This window comes from Rosa chinensis, chromosome 5 (assembly GCF_002994745.2).
Source record: "Rosa chinensis cultivar Old Blush chromosome 5, RchiOBHm-V2, whole genome shotgun sequence".
Taxonomy (NCBI): Eukaryota; Viridiplantae; Streptophyta; class Magnoliopsida; order Rosales; family Rosaceae; genus Rosa; species Rosa chinensis.
This window is the reverse complement of record NC_037092.1, coordinates 65,123,383-65,142,614: the sequence shown is the minus strand read 5'-3', so window position 1 is coordinate 65,142,614 and position 19,232 is coordinate 65,123,383. Positions and strand designations below refer to the sequence as shown.

The window sequence follows — 19,232 nt, the reverse complement described above, 5'->3', positions numbered from 1 at the left end:
TTGCCTTGTCTCTTACCTCTTTTGTTACTGTCATATATTGATTTTAATGCATAAAATTTAGAGCAAGTAGATTTATATCAATGTATTAATCCTTGAGAGAGATTAATATGTAAATTGTTAAAATCGGTTAGCTTTCAACCTTCACTAGTCACAACCATCAACTCCACACAACGCATTTTTCTTTTTTGGGGACAACATCGCACGTAGGAAGATGCATTATATTCTCTTGTTTTGGACATAACTCGTCCTTTTGGGGACATCCAAATATGATTGGAACAATACATCCAAATAAGATTGGAACAATACAGAGAAGGTTGGATCCGTATCCTCTCCTTGGTTAACATCGCTCCTTGGTTGTCCTTAAGTTTTGTTTTCATCCGTTGATGCAAAATCCAGAGGTTGATAATTGTCCACGTCAGCTTTTGACCACTAAATACCCCAAAATCAACTTCATAGGACAATTTCTCAGAATTCATCAGCGCTCGTACAGAAGCTTAAAGCTCAGGTAGTTCTCTGTTTTCCTTCTGGTCGTCATCTCCTACGTGATGATGGGTAGAAATTGAAGTAGCTTACATTCTACAATCTACAGTTTACAAGTTCATGAGTTTTCATAGAAAGATTTTTTTTTTTTGGCCAGCTGGTTTTTCATAATTAGAACTCGGTTTTTATATCCAACTATCTGTTCAGATGAAATAGGTTAGAACAAATGTAAGCACATATATATGATAAATCTTTCAGTGTCTTTAGGGAGAATTCCACAAATGGTTACTCAACTATGACTCATTCGATACTTTGGACACTCAAGTTTCAAATATATCACTTTGGTCACTCAATTATTACACTGTCAATCACTTTAGTCACCTTGTTAATTTTTTTCATTAAAAAAAAAAAAAAACTCCTTGGGTGACTAAAGTGATTGACAGTGTAATAGTTGAGTGACTAAAGTGATATATTTGGTACTTGAGTGACCAAAGTGTCGAATGAGTCATAGTTGAGTGACCATTTGTGAAATTTTTCCGTGTCTTTATATCGTTTTATTAATGCCTTGGAGGTAATGTTTCAAATCATCACAAAGGTTTTTAATAGCATATCCCCAACCATAGAATTGCACTTAAAGTCAAATTCCTATCCAATAGTGCCGCACAAGTCCCACATCGGAAGCAAGCGCTTGAAAGAAGGTTTATTAATAGACGGTCTTGCAAGTAAGCTTGTCCCTTTGGGGACATCCGATAAAATTGGAACGATATAAAGAAGATTAGCATGGCCCCTGCGCAAGGATGACATGCATAAATCGATAAATCGTCCAATTTTTTTTTAAAAAATTTTGTTATGACCTTTGATGTTTTAAGATAACTGAATTCCAAGACAACAAACCATGTACTCCTTGTAGAGGTGGTAAACGGGCCACTAAGCACGAGCACGGCACGGGCCCGACACGCTTAAAAGCGGCCTGGCACGACCTGAGCACGTTAGAATAACGGGTGGGGCTGGGCCTAAGAATATTGGCCCATTGGCCCGGCCCGGCCCGAGCCCGTAATGGGCCTGGCACGACCCGAGCATGATATATTGTGGGTCGGCCCGTTACAAACACAAAATTTCATTTTGTTTTTAAAAATATTTAAAAACTACAATGATGAGATTTGAATATGAAACATTTTTATTTAAAATTTCATGACAATTCCACCAATGCTTTCTTTTATATTGTCAAAATAATGAAACAAAACATTATATCCTTATTTTGACATAAATATTTTTTCTAAACATTAAATATATGTTTATTAATAAAAACTAATCTCATAATAATACAACTATAGAATGAAGGGAAAAAAGAAAAAAAAAAAAAACTAGAGAATGAAGGAAAGAATTATAGATGATTTAGTATATTAATAAAGATTAATCTCACAATAATATACTAAAAACAATATATTTTAAGTTTTTTTTTTTTTCTTTCTTATAGTGGAATATAAAAAATTATTAGAAATCTAATCTTAAAAAGCTAAGATTAAGAAAAACGTTGTAGAACTTAATTTATTTTAATTTTCCAAATAGTTAAATAAAATTAATTTTTATTTGTTCAAATTAAGATTTTAAAATCGTGTTTTATAGTGGGTAGACACGAGCACGGCCCGTTATTGATCCGGCATGAGCACAGCCCAGCACGATATGGGCTCGAGCCATAGGTCGGGCCGGGCTTAATGTTTAAGTAAATGGGCCGGCACGAGCCTGGCACGATAATAAATGGGCCGGCCCAAGCACGGCACGAAGCACGACTAGGCCAGCTTAAAATGGGTAGGGCCGGGCCGGGGCGGCCCGTTTGCCACCTCTAACTCCTTGGGTGACTAAAGTGATTGATAGTGTAATAGTTGAGTGAAATCTGTTCTTGCCTTTACTGAGACACAATTCAATCAAAAGGTACAACACATTCGTTCTGATAATGGAAGTGAATTTTTATCCATGCGTTCATTTTTTTCAAGCTAATGGCATCATTCATCAGCATTCTTGTGTTTACACACCCCAACAAAATGGAGTTGTGGAACAAAAACATCGCCATATAATCACGATTGCCCGTGCTTTACTTTTTCAAGCTAATCTTCCATTAGAGTTTTGGGCGGAATGTGTTCTCATAGCAATTTATCTTATCAACCGTCTGCCTACACCACTTTTTTCTGGTAAATCTCCATTTGAAAAAATATTTCAACGTGTTCCCCAATATTCTCATATTCATGTTTTTGGTTGTCTTGCATATGCCACTAATATTCACCCCAAACGCAAATTTGATCCTCGTGCTCATAAATGCATATTTGTTGGATATCCTTTTGGTCAAAAGGCATATAAACTTTATGATCTAACTACCAAAAAAATTTTCACTAGCAGGGATGTTGTTTTTCGTGAGGATATATTTCTTTATAAGCAAGATTCTCCTAATCTTTCTCTGCAGCCTCATGATGCAGTGCTTCCTAATGTGATTCCTGAAAATGATATCCCTCAAGAACCCTTGTCTGCATCTAGGGTTTCTCCCATTGAACACACCCTTCCTCAAGTTGACAATTCTTTATCTCCAGATGTCTTGTCTGACCATGAGACTTATCCCAATGATCAGACACCTCCATCACCATCTTTACATCATTCATCCCCTCCACTTGACAACTCTTTACCTTCATCACCATCTTCACCTCCTTCTTCTCCTCCAGTCCTTAATGAGGATATTGTCCCTGCACTTTGCCGCTCAGAACGCATTAGAAAACCAAATGTCAAACTAAAAGATTATGTTTGTTCTCATGTTGTGCTGCCTACCCAGGAGGATTCATCATCTTTGTGGCCATTTCCTAATAAAGTACGCGTTATCCACTTTCTAATTACATTTTCTATCACCATTTTTCTTCATCTCACCGTTCTTTTATTGCCAATATTACTCGAAATGTGGAACCTAATAGTTTTGCAGAAGCAAAAAGCAATGACATCTGAAATTCAAGCTTTTGAGGCTAACAACACCTGGAGCCTTACTCCTCTTCCTCCCGGTAAGGAACCCATTGGCTGCAAATGGGAGTACAAGATCAAGTATAATTCAGATGGCACCATTGAACATTACAAGGCCCGCCTCGTTGCCAAGGGTTAAACCCAAGTTGAAGGAGTGGATTATTGTGAGACTTTCTCACCCACTGCCAAGCTCACCACATTTAGGTGTCTCCTCGCTATTGCTGCCTCCCGAAATTGGAGTCTTCGTCAAACGGACGTCCAAAATGCGTTCCTTCATGGTGACCTTCATGAAGAGGTTTATATGCTTCCTCCACCTAGATTCAGTCGACAGGGGGAGAATCTGGTATGTCGACTAAATAAGTCATTATATGGTCTCAAACAAGCCTCCCGATATTAGTTCTCCAAATTTTCCAATGCTTTCAAAAGGCTGGTTACAGGCAATCCAAGGCTGATTATTCATTATTTACACGTGTGGTTGGTAATTCTTTTACTGCTGTGCTCATTTATGTTGACGATATTGTGCTCACTGGAAATGATCCCAAAGCCATTGAATTATTAAAGGTATATCTTCATAAGGAATTTCGCATAAAGGATCTTCGCAATCTTAAATATTTCTTGGGCATTGAAGTCTCACGGTCCAAGAAAGGAATTTTTGTTTCTCAACGAAAATATGCATTAGATATTCTACTTGATGCAGGTCTTACAAGAGCACGTCCATGTCATTTTCCTATGGAACAAAATTTAAAGCTTACACCTACAAATGGGGAAATTCTTAAAGATCCCACACATTATCCGAGATCGATTGGGAAACTCATTTATCTCACTGTGACAAGACCAGATATTGTGTATTCTGTTCGGATTCTTAGCCAATTCATGAATCAACCAAGGAAACCTCATATAGAAGCTTCCATGAGAGTATTGCATTTTATTAAGGGAAATCCGGGTAGAGGCATTTTCTTTCCATCAGAAAATGATTTGGCTTTAAAAGCTTATTGTGACTCAGATTGGGCAAGTTGTCCAACAACAAGAAAGTCAACAACTAGATATTCTGTTTTCCTTGGTAATTCATTGATTTCATGGAAATCTAAGAAGCAAAGTAATGTGGCATGTTCATCAGCAGAAGTCGAGTACCATGCTATGGCTATAACTTGTCGAGAATTAATTAACTTGGCTGAGGTACATTTTACAAGATTTTTAGATTATTCAAGATAAACCTGCTTCTTTGTATTGTGACAACCAAGCTGCATTACATATTGCCGCCAACCCGGTTTTTCATGAAAGAACAAAACATATAGAGATTGATTGTCATGTGGTTCTAGAGAAGCTACAAGCCGGATTGATTTCTACTAGATATGTTCCTTCTTCTCTACAAATCGCAGACATTTTCACAAAGGCATTGCATGGGAAGAGATAGTTTTGAATCTTTAGTTTCCAAGTTGGGACTTCATGACATTCACTCTTCAACTTGAGGGGGAGTGTTGAGAATCTCTCATGATATGGAAAGATTTAGGTGTAAATGCTAATTGTTTCCCTTCACATTTTGTCAATCGCTGTAATTTATTTTTGTGATAATACTTAGGATCTAGATTATTCCATACCATAGAAGGTAGATTGTTTTCCTATATATCTTGTAATATTCTGAATTGTAATTATCTTCAATATACCAATTATCATTTTTTACTTTTACACCTAAATCTTTCCATATCATGAGAGATTCTCAACAGTATATGCTATGGCTAGCAATGTTCACTATTTATATAATTTACATAATGGTGAAAGATAACACATATTACAATTTCAATAAGTAAAAATAAGTGAAACTGACTCAAGCTTAAATAAATATGATATAACTGTAACTTTGCAAATTTTTTTTTAAAGGAATTACAACAAGCTATATTAATTGGAACTGTGGAGTACATGGAGCAATGCAAACGCATCAAAAGAAAATCAATGAAATGAAACAAGATGCACAAGTGCATCTAAAATAAAAAAGTAACCAGAACATGATTAAATGGCGAAAGGCATCGAACAGCATTCCATATGTTATTTGAGCAGTATAAATGTAGTAGTAACTGTAACCACGACCGTAACCGTAACCAAGGAGATACACCTCAATACAATTTCCAATACCAGAGTAGGGTGAGAGCCCCAAGAGAAAGAAGGCCACCAAATTTGTCAAAAGCTTGAACGTTAGCAATCGAACTCTCAAGAACAAGAATCAGGAAACCAGGGACCCCAATCCCAACCTTTTTAAGTAGAATCCTTCTGGATCTCAAATATGGACCCAAGAGTGAATGGGTCTAAGAACCACAGCCAACAAAAGACCAATTAAAATCAAAGCACAAGCCAAAACCACAGCAACCCGTGCCCAAAAGAATCTACTTTGGACACCCAACCCTCAAGGCACCCAAGAAGGCTGCGGCCTTTGATGTACACAGCAGAATGAGCACCTAGCTCCACTGCCACGAGCATCACCGTGTAGTCTCATTACGCCTCCGTCAAGATAGTGGCGACTATTAAGCTAAACAGCCGATCCAATTGCTTGAATTTATTCTCCTTTTGGCTTGATAAGCAGGCCAATTAGTCGTAATATTTGCAGATCTCCTTCACACAACTCTAGCTACAAGGTTTAAAGGCTGATTGAAGACTTTTTATTTTATTGAGAATATGGTAGATTTCCAAGGGAATTATATGAGTCTAAATTTAGAATACATTTCACATTCAACATTAATGTCACATATATAAGTCTAAATTTTGATACATTTCACATTCAAACATTTATCTATCCAGCCATAAGGTAGATCAATCGATGCTCCTCGATTCAAAAATAATTATGCATCATTCTCATACCGGTGGCAGCTTCAAATAGATCATATATTAATTTTTTTTTTTTTTTCTGAAAATATAGGAAAAAGGGAGTATGTACGTGCACGAATATCAACCATAAAATGACCAAGCCATAACAAATGAGAAGCTATACAATTCAACTCCAACATAGTTTTCTAATATAGTTGGCTCTTTAGGTACTTGGATATTTTCCAACTGTTTCGGTCCAAAATTATGACCATTAATCTTATGTCAGAGTTCCGGTAGTGATGACCCAGTTTGAGACTGTAAAGGACTGATCCAACTTCTTTAGGAAATCAGGTTGGCTCGAATATCTGATCTTGGTTTAAAGGAACCGAAGGCAGCCTATTTGCTAGGTTATTGTTGTTCATAAATGTTAAGCCTTCAATGTGATTGAACAAGGCACTCTCTTGGCGGCATGAGTGACTCGGCGTCACGAGTGAAGTCATCAAACAGGGTACACCAGTCTCCCAATGTCGGCCAAAATTTTCCGTAACACCCTTTTCACTTAACTAAATAAAGGGAAGCATAGTGATTTTTATTTCTTTTCCACCTTATCTCTCCATCTACAAGTAACTTATTTCTCTACTCTCAACAAATGGTATTAGGCTTCTTCCCTTTCTCTCTTATAACTTATTTCATAACTGTTTTTTTTTTTCCTTTAAAGTTGTATAGTATGTACGTGTATTGATCTAGTTTCGCTATAATAAATCCAAAATATCTTCCACGGATCAGTACCTCTTCAGGTTCCAAACAAACTCAAAAATTTTGTTGTTTTCTGCGCTGTTTTTAGAAACCTAGAGAATAATACTCCATATCCAATAATTTATACTCATTAAAAATTTAAAACATTGAAAAGTCAACCACAACAAGTGGCTTGAGCGTCCTGGTTGAGAACCTCCATACCAGCATTCAACTCACGAAGTTGTTAAAAAGGCCGGACAATATGTTGCAATACATAATTGGAGCATTTAACATGTACCAATGAATTTTTAGACTTAAGAAGTCTTTATAATACCCTGACACTATCTAAAAAAAAAAAAATTAAAGTCGCAGAGTATATCATACTATTTACTGTTAATGAGAAAGCGGTCAATCGACAAAAGCCAAACACATCTCGTTTTCAAGACCATGATAAGGCCGATTAGAACTTATGTCTTAAAATCCACAAAACGGCAACTACATATAAGTCTAAAAGGAAATTATTGTAAAGACTACACTAGATGGAAAAAACCCCAACCCAAAACTCAAAGCCCAATAGGGCAGCCACCAAAGAAAAGTCCACGCAAGGCCCATCAAGCTTGGTTAATTTGGTCCAGTCCACCGTCTCTATCTCCATGCCCATCGTACAAATAGTCCGGCTGAACTTCGTCCACCACACGCCGCCACAACCTACCCCACCACGGAAAACCCATCCTCGATCCAGGTCCTCGCAACCTCACACCGCCATCGATTCAGATCCATGGAGCCATCGACCAAGAAACCGTCAACGGGGATGGACCACCGCTCCTGTATAGCACGACCACCGCCTCGCACCAGCCCAGCCGAAACCATCTGATAAATTAAGCCCCGAGCAAAACCCCTCTGACGGAGCCCCATGAGCAGTAGCCATCGATTACCCGTCCAGCAGTAGACCTCATGACGGCGGTGAGGCCAGAGGCCAGCCCGGGAGTCCGGGCAAGACGAGAACGATTTCTTAGAATGGAAAATTCCAGCCTTCGGGCTTTAGAGAGAGAGAGAGAGAACGAACTATATCTCTCTTTTGACTAGGAAACAAAAATTAAAACTCCCACTTTGTTATTTGACCGGCAAGTAAGGGTTTTAGGGTTTTGTTTTTCTTATTGCATTATATATTTTTGCTATAAATTACACTAACAAATCCACACTTACAAAACCCTAGCAGTACGTTCTTTCTTCACAATATATACGGCCTGTCCGCTCTTCGATCTCTTTTCACAACAACGCGATCTCTCAAAATTATCTCGAAAGAATTAACAAGCACCAACAAGTTTAATCTTGAAGAACCCATCAGCAACCAGACCAACGTCGCACTGCAGATAACCAAGCAGCTCCTTGAAACTGGATTCGATGGCAAGAACATGATCTACTCCCCGATATCCATCCACATCGTCCTCAGCTTAATAGCCGCCGGGAAGAACTGTCCCCAGTTTCTTTCTTTTCTCAAGTCCAAGTCCATCAACGATCTCAACTCCCTCGCCTGCGATCTCGTCACTTCCGTTTTGGTCGATTCACCCACTAGAGGTGGGCCACGTTTGAACTTCACAAATGGCGTCTGGGTCGACAAGTCTGTTCCTCTGCAGGAATGTTACAAACAGGTGGTGTTGGATTCTTACAAGGCGGCTCTGAACCAAGTCGATTTCAAAACCAATATAGAACAAGTGAGAATTCAAGTGAATTCATGGGTCGAGAAAGAGACGAAAGGCCTCATCCCTCAGATTCTTCCTCCCGGCTCAGTCAACAGTGGGACGAGTCTCATCTTTGCAAACGCCTTATACTTCAAAGCAACTTGGGGCGACACGTACTTTAATGCATCGAAGACAAAAGAGCATGAGTTTCACCTTCTGAATGGGGACTTGGTTAAGGGAGTGCCTTTCATGACCAGCAAGTATTGTCACTCAATCGGTACCTTTGACGGCTTTAAAGTCTTGAGACTTCCTTTCAGGACGTATGACCATGATGACTTATTAAGGGATTGCCCACGTAACCGTAAATACGACCCCCGGCAGTTCTCTATGTTCTGGTTGCTTCCGGATGCAAGAGATGGGCTGCCGGCTCTGGCCGAGAGAGTTTGTTCCGAAGCTGGGTTTCTAGATCGCCATAGATCGTGTGGGAGTGTTAGGGTGGGGGACTTCTTGATCCCAAAGTTCAAAATTTCTTCCAGGTTTGGAGCTTCGGCTGTTCTAAAGAAAATGGGGCTGGGGGATGTTTGTAATTCAATGGAGATTGTTCACGAATCTGTAATAGAGGTTGATGAAAATGGCACAACAGCTGCAGCTGCAACTTGTGGTCAATTGTGTTTTAGCTCAGGCAAACACTATGAGCCTAAAGAAAAGGTAGACTTTGTGGCTGATCACCCCTTCATGTTTCTGATAAGGGAAAACATGACGGGAACAGTGCTGTTCATGGGGCAGGTGCTCAATCCTCTTGCGGGATGATTATTATTGCTGGAAGATATGTTTACAGTAGTTTCAATTTCTAAGAGAGTTAATTAGGTTTCGCTATGTTTCCTATAGCTAAATTTTATTTTCTAGTTTACTTCTTGTTCTCTTATGAAATTATCTCGTTGTGGACTTGCTGTTGAAAATAGTATAGGTGAGTAGGGATCGTTTCCGCAAGAGATTGTGGTCTAATCACTAATCTAAAGACTCAAAACAAAATAAACCTAAACTGTCCAGTTATAAAGATCTGACTGGCAGACGACTCTAAACTATTCTAAATGTCACGAAAATTTACAGACAGACTCTAGACATGATAAACTAACTACTGACAAAGTTTGATAATTTTTGAAGGTGTTTTGGTTGACGAACTAGTTAAATAAAAACGAAACACTAAATGACTCCGAAAATAAAAAGACTTGATTTAGGGTTTTGAAAATCAAAGATAAAACAAGTTAGAGGAATTGCATCCACCGCCAATCAATCAAGTAAACTAATCATGTTCAACCTAATTTCATTTATCTATGGATGAAGATGCTCAAGTTAACCCAACGCCTGAATTAACCTATTGTTCTTCCTTACTTGTATGCTAGGTGAGAGACGCTCTACACCTAACCTATTTTCTAAAATGCAACCTAGGTTGACGCAACTCTAGATTTAACACATAGAAATCATTAAGATTAAGAAAAACGAGACATCACAAGACATCATGAGTACGACGCGTCTCAATTAATCTAGGAACCTAATCACTCGCCTTATAGACGATTTACTACTCTAGAACTCTCAACGGAACCCTCGAAACAAGACACAGGCAATGATCATTCTTAGCAATAGAATCCTAAACATGCAATCTAAGTTGCGCACCAAAGAAAACATGCAAAGGAATCATCAATGTGAAGATAGAAATTAGGTTCTCATCCAATAGATAAACAAAACTAATTGAAAGTCATAATAAGTTTACAATCATGATTTGGGGCTTCAAGCAGCCCCCTAACTAATAAAAACTAGTTAGTTCAACATAGAAGAAAACAAAACAAAGAAGGGGAGGAAGAGAGAGGAGAGAAAAGAAGACAAGAGCTGCTGCAGATTGATCTCCTTTTATATGCTTAGAGGTTGCCTTCGTCTTTCTTGTTGTGTAGGAAATCTAAAACCTAAAAGAATTAGGGTACGTTCACATGCTTAGGTGGAGTTTTCCTATTGCCTCTTGAACTTGATGACTTATTCCAACCATTCACATCATGCCAATTGTCCATCATAAGTCGGAATATGAAGCACAAAATTGTCCTTGGGCTTCGAAACATAAATTCCCGTCCAACCTCAGATTCACGCACTGCCTGACCTTGTTGTACTAAATCGGCCATAACTTCTTCTAGAAAAATGATATTGACAAGCCGTAAAAAGATCTGGAAACTAGACATCTGAAGCTTTCCATCAATATAAAGAAAAAAATCTGGTTCATTGTGAGCTGGTCTCAGTGATCTGTCGAAGTTGACTGATCTGCACAGGCAGATTTGCCGATTTTGCCTTTCAATCCCTCTTTTACTTCTTTTCTCCTTCTTTGCTCAAAATACCTATAAAACAAGTAAACAACGTAAATAACTAGAAAATATACTAAACTAACAAAGAAAGTACAGAGATTAACATTATTAATATCGCATAATTATGCTCCTATCATGTTATATTCCTAAGAAAAGAAAAAAATTCCTTTGTAACCGTATCCTTGTTCTTTTTGGACAATACTGAGTTTTACAAGCTCCAATATATGCATTTGTCTTCAGTATCATTCTTCTAATGTTTCTGATAGAAACTATTGGCGCTTATGAAGCATATATTTTGAAAGAAAAAGAAAATAATACAGAGAACGGGATTCTTAGAGTCAAACATATTAGTTGATCGAGCTGTTTCTTTTCAGATTGACCTCATGTTAACCCGAAACGCACACATTTAGTGAAGACCATGCATTTTGAAGTTAACCCGCTTGCAATTGTGGAGGTTTCAGACCCGCTAAATTTGAGTTACGGTGTTAGAATTGTTCAATCTTTTAAAAGCTCTTTTTTTTTTTGTTGAAAGATACTCTTGATTAGAGTTTACATTATATGATAGTGAATCTAATAGCCTACCATATCCCCATTATATTTAGGGAAAAAAACATCACAGATGGTGTATGAACTTTAGGCATTTCTTTACTTTAGTGTACCAACTTTCATAACTATCAGAATGGTTATCAAGTTTGCTCCAATATTTCATTTTGGTGCACGCCGTTAAATTTTCCGTTATCTTTACAAAAAAAAAAAAAAAAAAACTGACAAAGCTAAAGGAAAGATAAAGGATTTTTTTTTTTTGCATAGATAACGGAAAATTTAACGGCGTACACCAAAATGAAAGATTGGAGCAAACTTGATACACCATTCTGATAGTTATGAAAGTTGGTACACCAAAGTGTAGAAATGCCTAAAGTTCATACACCATTTGTGAAAATATCCCTTACATTTATAGCTAACTTTCATGAGCACCAACATCAATGAGTGACCCAGTTCTATGTATCACTATTGATACTAACGCATCTTTTTGTCTGTCTAGATGACAGCGGAAGGGTATGTACGAGCCATTCTGATTTTTTATCAATATATTAACTGCCGCCTCCTTTCAATAAAAAAAAAAAATAAAAAATAAAAATAAAAAAAAAAAAAAAACCTTTCTTGAGCACCAACATCTATAGCGATTTGTAGCTAAAACTTTTGCATGTTATCATTTCATTCCAAAATATCTTCCACGAGATTATCACCTCTTCAGGTTCCAAACAAATTCAGAAATTCTGTTCTTTCCTACACTATTGTTGGGAACCTAGAGAATAATTCCAACACTCATTAAAATTTTAAAACCAGCATACAACATACTTATAGTGTCAATGAGAAAGAGGTCAATCGACAGAAAGCCAAACACATCTCGTTTTCAAGAGACTGGAAATGGCGATTACTGAACTTACGTCTTAAAACCCAGAAACCAGCGACTACACAAGGTTCTGGTGTGCATGGTATATGCATATGCAGACATTAAATTATAACATAATGACAGCATTGAAACTTTCTCAGACCCTAATTGCTGTTGGAGAAGAATCCGGCTGCCCAACTGATGAGGACTTTGACACTTCCAGCATAGGTGGAGCTTGTTCCAAACAACTTTGGGTATCATCACTGATCATTCCGATTGTCATCTTCTCCACTTCTTCCTGGGTGTATATGTGAATTTTGGAAACCACGTTGCAGAACTCACTGCACCAAGAACCCATTATTTCCAGAAAGTTATATATAAGAATTAAAAGTTCAAACAAAAAATAAGAACCTATATTTATAAGAGTTAATCAGAAGCATATTCCGAAAATAGAACTTCAAGCTTGTTATATACATTGGATGGAGAGGGTTGTGGTCATTAGAAAACAGCAAGCAACTGAAGTTAGAGATTCAATTATGCTATTGCTTCCAAACATGCTGAGACTTTACCATGTGAAAGTTTAATTTAGAGAGAGAGAGAGAGAGAGACTCACTGCCATGGGTCATCCCCTACAACCATGACATCATTCTCACTGTCAGTATACAAGATCCGCCATCCTTTATTAGGATCTCGTAGAAGGCATTCCATGCTAAATAGCCGCTCTAGTTCGCTCAGCAGGTCACCATAGCCATTCAGTTTTGAGAGATCAATGGCTCTTCCCACTAAGCTGCCTTGCTTGTGAACCTTCACTTAATATATGCAACGTCAGTTGGCAAACATATCCAAGACATGGCAACTAACAACCCAACTTTGGTGGTAATTATAGCATACCTTTGTACAACTCCTCTTACTAGAACTCTGACTTAGGGTGGGAGTTTCCCCCGATAAGGAAAAACCGAAAAGTTTACATCCATTAGCAGTTCCATCAGCGCTGACCTCTTTCGGACTTTTTATATTTGTCACTAAAGTAGGAAGAGCAGAGGTACTTTCCTGTGGCTGATGCTCACTAGGTTTTTTTGGCCTTCCAACTTCATTTCTTGTAACTCCCATCTGAATAGAATATGGATTCGCTTTGATACTCTCTCTGGGAAAGTTGGTAGTATTAGAGCATATCATGGGATCTTGGCCAACCTTGTGAATGTCACCATAAGGAAAATACATGTTTAGAAGCGATTCAGAACCCAGAGTGAACATATTTGGTTTGGGTGCCTGATAACTGTTGAAAGATGTGCTACCAAGATTGGACTCCCAATTGCCCAGATTGAAATTTGCTTTTCCTGTCAAAGATCTCAACGGGCATATTTCTTGACCTTGCAAGACTTTCGGAAATCTGTCAGATTCCGCAAATCCTGTGTAACTGGTGTGGTGAGCTCTCATGAACTCGCCAATAGTAGCCTTCTGGGATACATGTGATGCAAGATTTTGATGTGCCGAAGGCTGCATCTCAAAATCCACAGGGCTCTTTAATGTATCACATCCATAGTGGGGTGATATGAAACCCATATTTTCTTGACCTTGCAAGACCTTAGAGGATTTAACTGTCTCCTCAAAGTCCATAAGCCCACAACTTCCAGCTGCAAGAAAATTCAGATTCACAATCAATATGGGAAAGAAAATAATAAAAAAATAAACTTGCTATCTCACTGAGAAGTATTCTACCAGGAATGGAGTGGTTAGGTGGGAATGCCTGCAGACTTGTCCGCAGTTTCTTCAATCTTGGAGAAGACTGAATGCTCAAAGGTGGGAGAGAAACAGAAGGATCAATCTCCCACAAAGAGACTCGTTCTTGATGATCATTTCCTATATCGTCATCCCATCTCACCTGATAAACGTCAACCAAAGGGCGTAAATATAGAATTTTTACCACTGCAATAAAAGAACTAGAATTCCTGAATTTGGCAGGACTTTACAGCACGTGCATATTAGTGTATGAGTAGTCGTGTAGACGCATAATGACAAACCAACAGTGACCCTAAGAGCAAACAGTCTTGCGTTTAAATCTTCCCAGTTGCAATCTTCTTCTCTCTCAGAAAGATGCAAATAGAAAATTCAAACTTTGATGCAAAAAGGAACTTGGAAGTGGAGGCTATAATGACAATTGTCCTAGCAAAATTTAGTGACAGAAAAATTTAATAATATGCAGTTCATTACAATAAAATAAGCAACACAAAATACATGGCATACCATTAAGCATCTCCATTTTGATTTTGGCCATCGATAGGGATCCAAGTCACTGATGCCGGTCACTACACCACTGCACCTACAAGAAACCAGAATCTGCATCAATAAAAATGTGATAAGAACAACATGCTGGTCATGCTAATTATCCAACTTATGAGAGACCTTCTTTCTGGTGAATCATCCCTATCAAATCTCATTTTGAATCTTGTCCCCATGGTCACTGGAGTAGCAATGCTTCTAACATATTTTTGGTAGGGAATAACAAACTCCGCATGGCTTGCCCTGCATTCAGCAATTAAAAGTGCATAAGCATAACCAAGCACTTGTGAAATTTCCAAGGCGTCAAGCTAAAGATAAGAAGCTGTTTAATGTATATGCATCTTATACACATGATAGGCTTCATGTGATGATTTGTTGATTAGTTGTAAAAATATATATCCCCTGTTTCAAATTTAGAGAAATAAAAGGATACTATTGATTAGTGGATTTGAGCAATAGATAGAGAGGTCCTCACGATTAAGCATACAAAACCAAGTCTCATCTAAAGAGAGAATCATCCTTTAAACAACAGATGTTCAAAACCATGAGAAAGTATTTTATGGGTTTTGAAGTGAACATTATATTTATTGGCAGCTTGTCATGCAAGCTAACTACTGCTGTCAGATCCACTTAGCCAAAATTATTTGGAGTGAACAGGAAAAGTATGCATTGCACACATTGAATACTAGGTATTTTGTTACAGAAGAAGATACGACAGATACACAATATATTATTCTTGTAATGAGAAAGATTTAAGAGGACGATACATAAGGTTTAGGAAAAGAAACAGAAGAAAAATTGCTCTGAATACTCATATTTCTATTAAAATACCACCAGAAAATCAAATACTATTATTGGCAAAGAGTCAAGTGGAATGATAGCATATGTCCATTTTTCAAGTGACCATAATAGTACCTTGGACTGTAGAATACATGGAACATGCTCTTGGTGGATACAGCATTAGCGACTGGGGAAAGAACACTAGAATAAGAATTCTGGTTGCCGATAACTGAATCAGGAAGGCCATTTCTAGGCCGAACAGCTCTTCTAATGCCCAACCTAAGCTCTCCATTTTCACCCCTACAAACATCATCCGTCAGAAGTGACTTAAGATATCAAGGGCATCAGACAATAACAGAATCAAGAAAATTTTTGTTCCTAGGAGGTACATTCGCATTTTCGTGCTCATTTGTGTCATCAAATCAGTTGATATTAAGAATACACACAAGATTACAGCTAATTACGTGGGAAAACCAATTCTGGCCTCTGGGACATTGATGTGTATTCCAGCAGAACAAGATTTTAAAAATAAATTAATAATGTAAATACAATTACGTACTATAAGGGCAAAGCGGTGTTTTTACAATCCTTTGTGATATTAATAGCCCTTCAAAACGGGCAAACATCCTATCTATACATAACCTGATTGTATTCACTAAACACCATTTAAAACAAATCAAAAAAGGAGCCTTCAAATTGGTCAGGAAACAAATGTGACTGATTACTAAGCTGTGATCAATTGCAATATATTCAATTAAAAGTAATTACCTCAGAAAGAGCACAGCATCCCCTGAGACAAGATTCTTTTGGCTTATAAAAATACTCCACCCTGTGGTGAGCAGATGCCGCCGTGGCTGACCTGATGAATATTACAGAACAAATTGTATAAATTTAATCACCAAACAAACCACACAGAGTGATGAGAAAATTATTTACCTCTATAAATATGTCGAAACCTCCATTCTACACCATGTAGGTCCTTTGCAACAAGCTCTTGAGAGGGCCTTTGCTGCTTATAATCCTAAGAATTGAAAAGTAGAAATTTATTCTTTTAGTTTACGTCAAACTCACTACAACAAAAATCATAGTTTCCGGATAAAGACAAAAATGTGAATGCAAGAAAATTAGATTCATAAATCCTCACCAGAGGAGGGAAACAGTCTTCTGCAGCTCTGCGAGGAACAGAGAACCCTCCATGGGTACTGGTATCAGAAGCTGTAAGTGTTTTGCAAAACATGTGAGGGGTTGATTTTGTAGGTGATCCCCCATCCCCCTCATCCACCCCCAACTCTTCAAGCTCTTTGCCTTCCAAATTCATTCCTGCCGACTATTGAATATCCAAAATTCAACCTCATCATAACCCAAACTAAAAAAATAAATAGTATTCCAACACAAACCCTTTAATTCCACAGCAATAAAAAGAAGTCAAATAGAGTATAGAACCTCCAACAAAATTACTTATGCTTAAAACCAAGCATCATACCTCTGCCTGAGGAAGCAAAGTAACATGTGTATAGACCTCATCATTCTCCTTGTTAGCCTGTCTCAAAAATTCAAGAGACAACAAATTTCATTCACCAAATCCTATGTGTAAGAGGCAGAATGCTTGAAACTCATATGGAAGTATATAAACTAAACAAAATTAAGTTCAGCAGGCCAAAACTGTTACTCACAAGCAGCTGGACATTGACAACCTTGCAGAAGATCTGTGGCTGGAGATCAAAGTGAGGCCTCTCCATGGATGAGAAAGGAGGGGATGATGAGGCAACTTGTTCCAAGTGACCTTGTGGGAAGTAGACAACCACATTTCCTTTCTTGGGTAGTGAAATGAGTGGACCAGCACAAGCATGCCAAAGCTCCAAATAGATTGAAGAAATCACAGGAACTGATGATGAATTTGAAGAACAAGAAGAAGTTGAAGAGGACAAACAATGAGCACAACCACCCTTGTCACAATCCCCATTACAATATGCATTCTTCTCCACCACATCACCCACTACTGCATGGTTCAGATCAAATTCCATGAATTGTTCACTGGAGTTGCTCAAACAAAAACTTCAGCCAATTAGACAAATCCCACCAGCACCAGTATAGAACAAATGAAAAAAGTTGGGTATCAGTAACCAAGTGGAAAAGTAAGGAAAAACTGGAAATGGGGTCAGATTATTTCAAGAAACTCATATTTTGAGGGGTACCCAGAAAGCTAAAACAGAAGACAAGTGAGAAAACTACAAGAAAATCATATTTTGAGGCATAACCCCAAATCACACTAACCAAGCAAGCCACAACCAGAAGAGGGTTGAAGTTGAGAAGGAAAAGAAAAGGGTATCAAATAATATCAAGGAATTCAAAGTAGGATTCCTCCACACCCATTTGCAGGTAGTGAGAAGAGGGAGCAGCAGACACAGACAATTGCATATAGGATAACAAAAGGCAAAAATAGCCAATGTGGCGATGGCTTTTCGACTTCGACTGTTTACGACAAGAGGAAGAAGAGATGGAGAGAGAAAGTGAGGGGACTGTGTGTTGGGTGGAGGGGACAGGTTAAGACAGTACATTGCCCCCACACTCTCTCTCTCTCCCCTCTGTGCTTTTGCCCTTGCCCTTGCCCTTGCCCTTTGCCCTCGGCTCTTTATCTTTTTTGGGCTTTTCAAATTCAATTACTAATTTCCTTTCCAGTTCTCACTGAACCACTGTAGCCTGTAGGGGGGGGAGGCCCTCCACCAAGACAAAAGGAAGGTCTGGCAAGAATGAAAAGACAAAAAGGGGTTTCCAAACCCTTTATTTTTCTTCACAAAAAATTTTCAATAAAAAGGAAAATTGTCATCTTCTTCTGACTGAGTATTAATGAAGTTAATAAAGAAGACTGTCCTCTCAAATTTTAACCTATCGGTTTCCCTCCACAGAGAGGGGTTTTCATTCAATGAAAGAAAAGGTGAGAAAGGTAAAGAGCATCTTCGTTTTTCTTTTTGTTTAATTTCAACAACACATGTAAATTATTGATTAAAAAAAAACACATGTAAATTATGGTGAAACAAAAGTACAAAACTAGCTAGCCTATGATTCTATGAACCACACCCTATACATCGACTAGGGAGCATGAATAATGGAAGTGGGATTAGGAGTTAGGAATAACTCAATTCCAATCTTATCAACAATACAACTTTTAAAAAGAAAATATGATGCTCTGAAGAGAGAATAGATTGAGCCGTAAGCATACTATTAATTACACATGAATAACTTAATTATTATGCAAGATCTAATGATTTTCTTAAAAAATTTATTTTTATTTGGAGAGTAATCTGTCATAAAATGTTCATGTCATAAGAGTGAAATATTCACTGATATTTATTATATTGTCACATTTTCTCATTAAGCCACACATATCCAACAATCTCCACCTTAATGAGATATAACCTTTCTCAATAACCATTATCCCTCAAGTCATATAACGTTCCCTTACCCAATCCACTTTCAATCATGATTTTTTTTAGTCTAACTTGCTCCACTTTGGCATACGAGTCGCTCCAACTATGAAACTCATTCAATCAGCACTATGTTTGAGTCTCTCACCCACTCCACCTTGTCATTACATCTTTGAGTCGTACATTACCTTCAACATTTATTTTACTCCACCTTTAGAGATGATATATCACAGGCTCACAGCTAAATTTATCTCCAATACCAATTATTGACCCACTAACTACTATCTAGTAGTATTACATAACAGTAATATCATCC

General features: G+C 37.9%; 2 protein-coding genes and 1 non-coding gene across 4 annotated transcripts; 2 read left to right on the top strand and 1 right to left on the bottom strand.

Moving 5' to 3' along the window:
• The first annotated feature begins 1,210 nt into the window (after positions 1–1,210).
• LOC112168601 lies at positions 1,211–1,313 on the top strand. The gene has a single exon (XR_002924360.1). It is a non-coding gene; the product is annotated as a U6 spliceosomal RNA (small nuclear RNA).
• A 7,110-nt stretch (positions 1,314–8,423) lies between these two features.
• On the top strand, positions 8,424–9,500 carry LOC112163852 (serpin-ZX). Its single transcript, XM_024300118.1, has one exon. The coding sequence runs from the start codon at positions 8,424–8,426 to the stop codon at positions 9,498–9,500; it is 1,077 nt and encodes a 358-aa protein (XP_024155886.1).
• A 2,805-nt stretch (positions 9,501–12,305) lies between these two features.
• LOC112167135 (auxin response factor 4) lies at positions 12,306–18,092 on the bottom strand. Of its 2 annotated transcripts, none has more exons than XM_040506777.1 (13): positions 17,766–18,092; positions 17,165–17,525; positions 16,975–17,031; positions 16,636–16,818; positions 16,428–16,512; positions 16,260–16,350; positions 15,627–15,791; positions 14,835–14,954; positions 14,676–14,745; positions 14,151–14,313; positions 13,323–14,065; positions 13,045–13,235; positions 12,306–12,772 (listed from the first exon to the last, which is right to left on the bottom strand). In XM_040506777.1, exons 1-13 carry the CDS (start codon positions 18,047–18,049, stop codon positions 12,589–12,591), a joined length of 2,697 nt encoding a protein of 898 aa, XP_040362711.1. In that variant the 5' UTR covers positions 18,050–18,092; the 3' UTR covers positions 12,306–12,588. The 2 variants fall into 2 exon arrangements, with proteins under 2 accessions (XP_040362711.1, XP_040362710.1); XM_040506776.1 differs by having other exon boundaries at positions 14,676–14,751; positions 17,766–18,091.
• Positions 18,093–19,232: the final 1,140 nt, after the last annotated feature.

Bases quoted from the DNA above. Each gene is read 5' to 3' on its own strand.
- LOC112167135 (XM_040506776.1), bottom strand. From the start codon at position 18,049: ATGTACTGTCTTAACCTGTCCCCTCCACCCAACACACAGTCCCCTCAC. The intron at 17,526-17,765 runs GTTAGTGTGATT...GAGCAACTCCAG, and splicing joins TTCTGGTTGTGGCTTGCTTG to TGAACAATTCATGGAATTTG. The intron at 16,819-16,974 runs GTATGATGCTTG...GATATTCAATAG, and splicing joins CTTTGCTTCCTCAGGCAGAG to TCGGCAGGAATGAATTTGGA.
- LOC112163852 (XM_024300118.1), top strand. From the start codon at position 8,424: ATGATCTACTCCCCGATATCCATCCACATCGTCCTCAGCTTAATAGCC.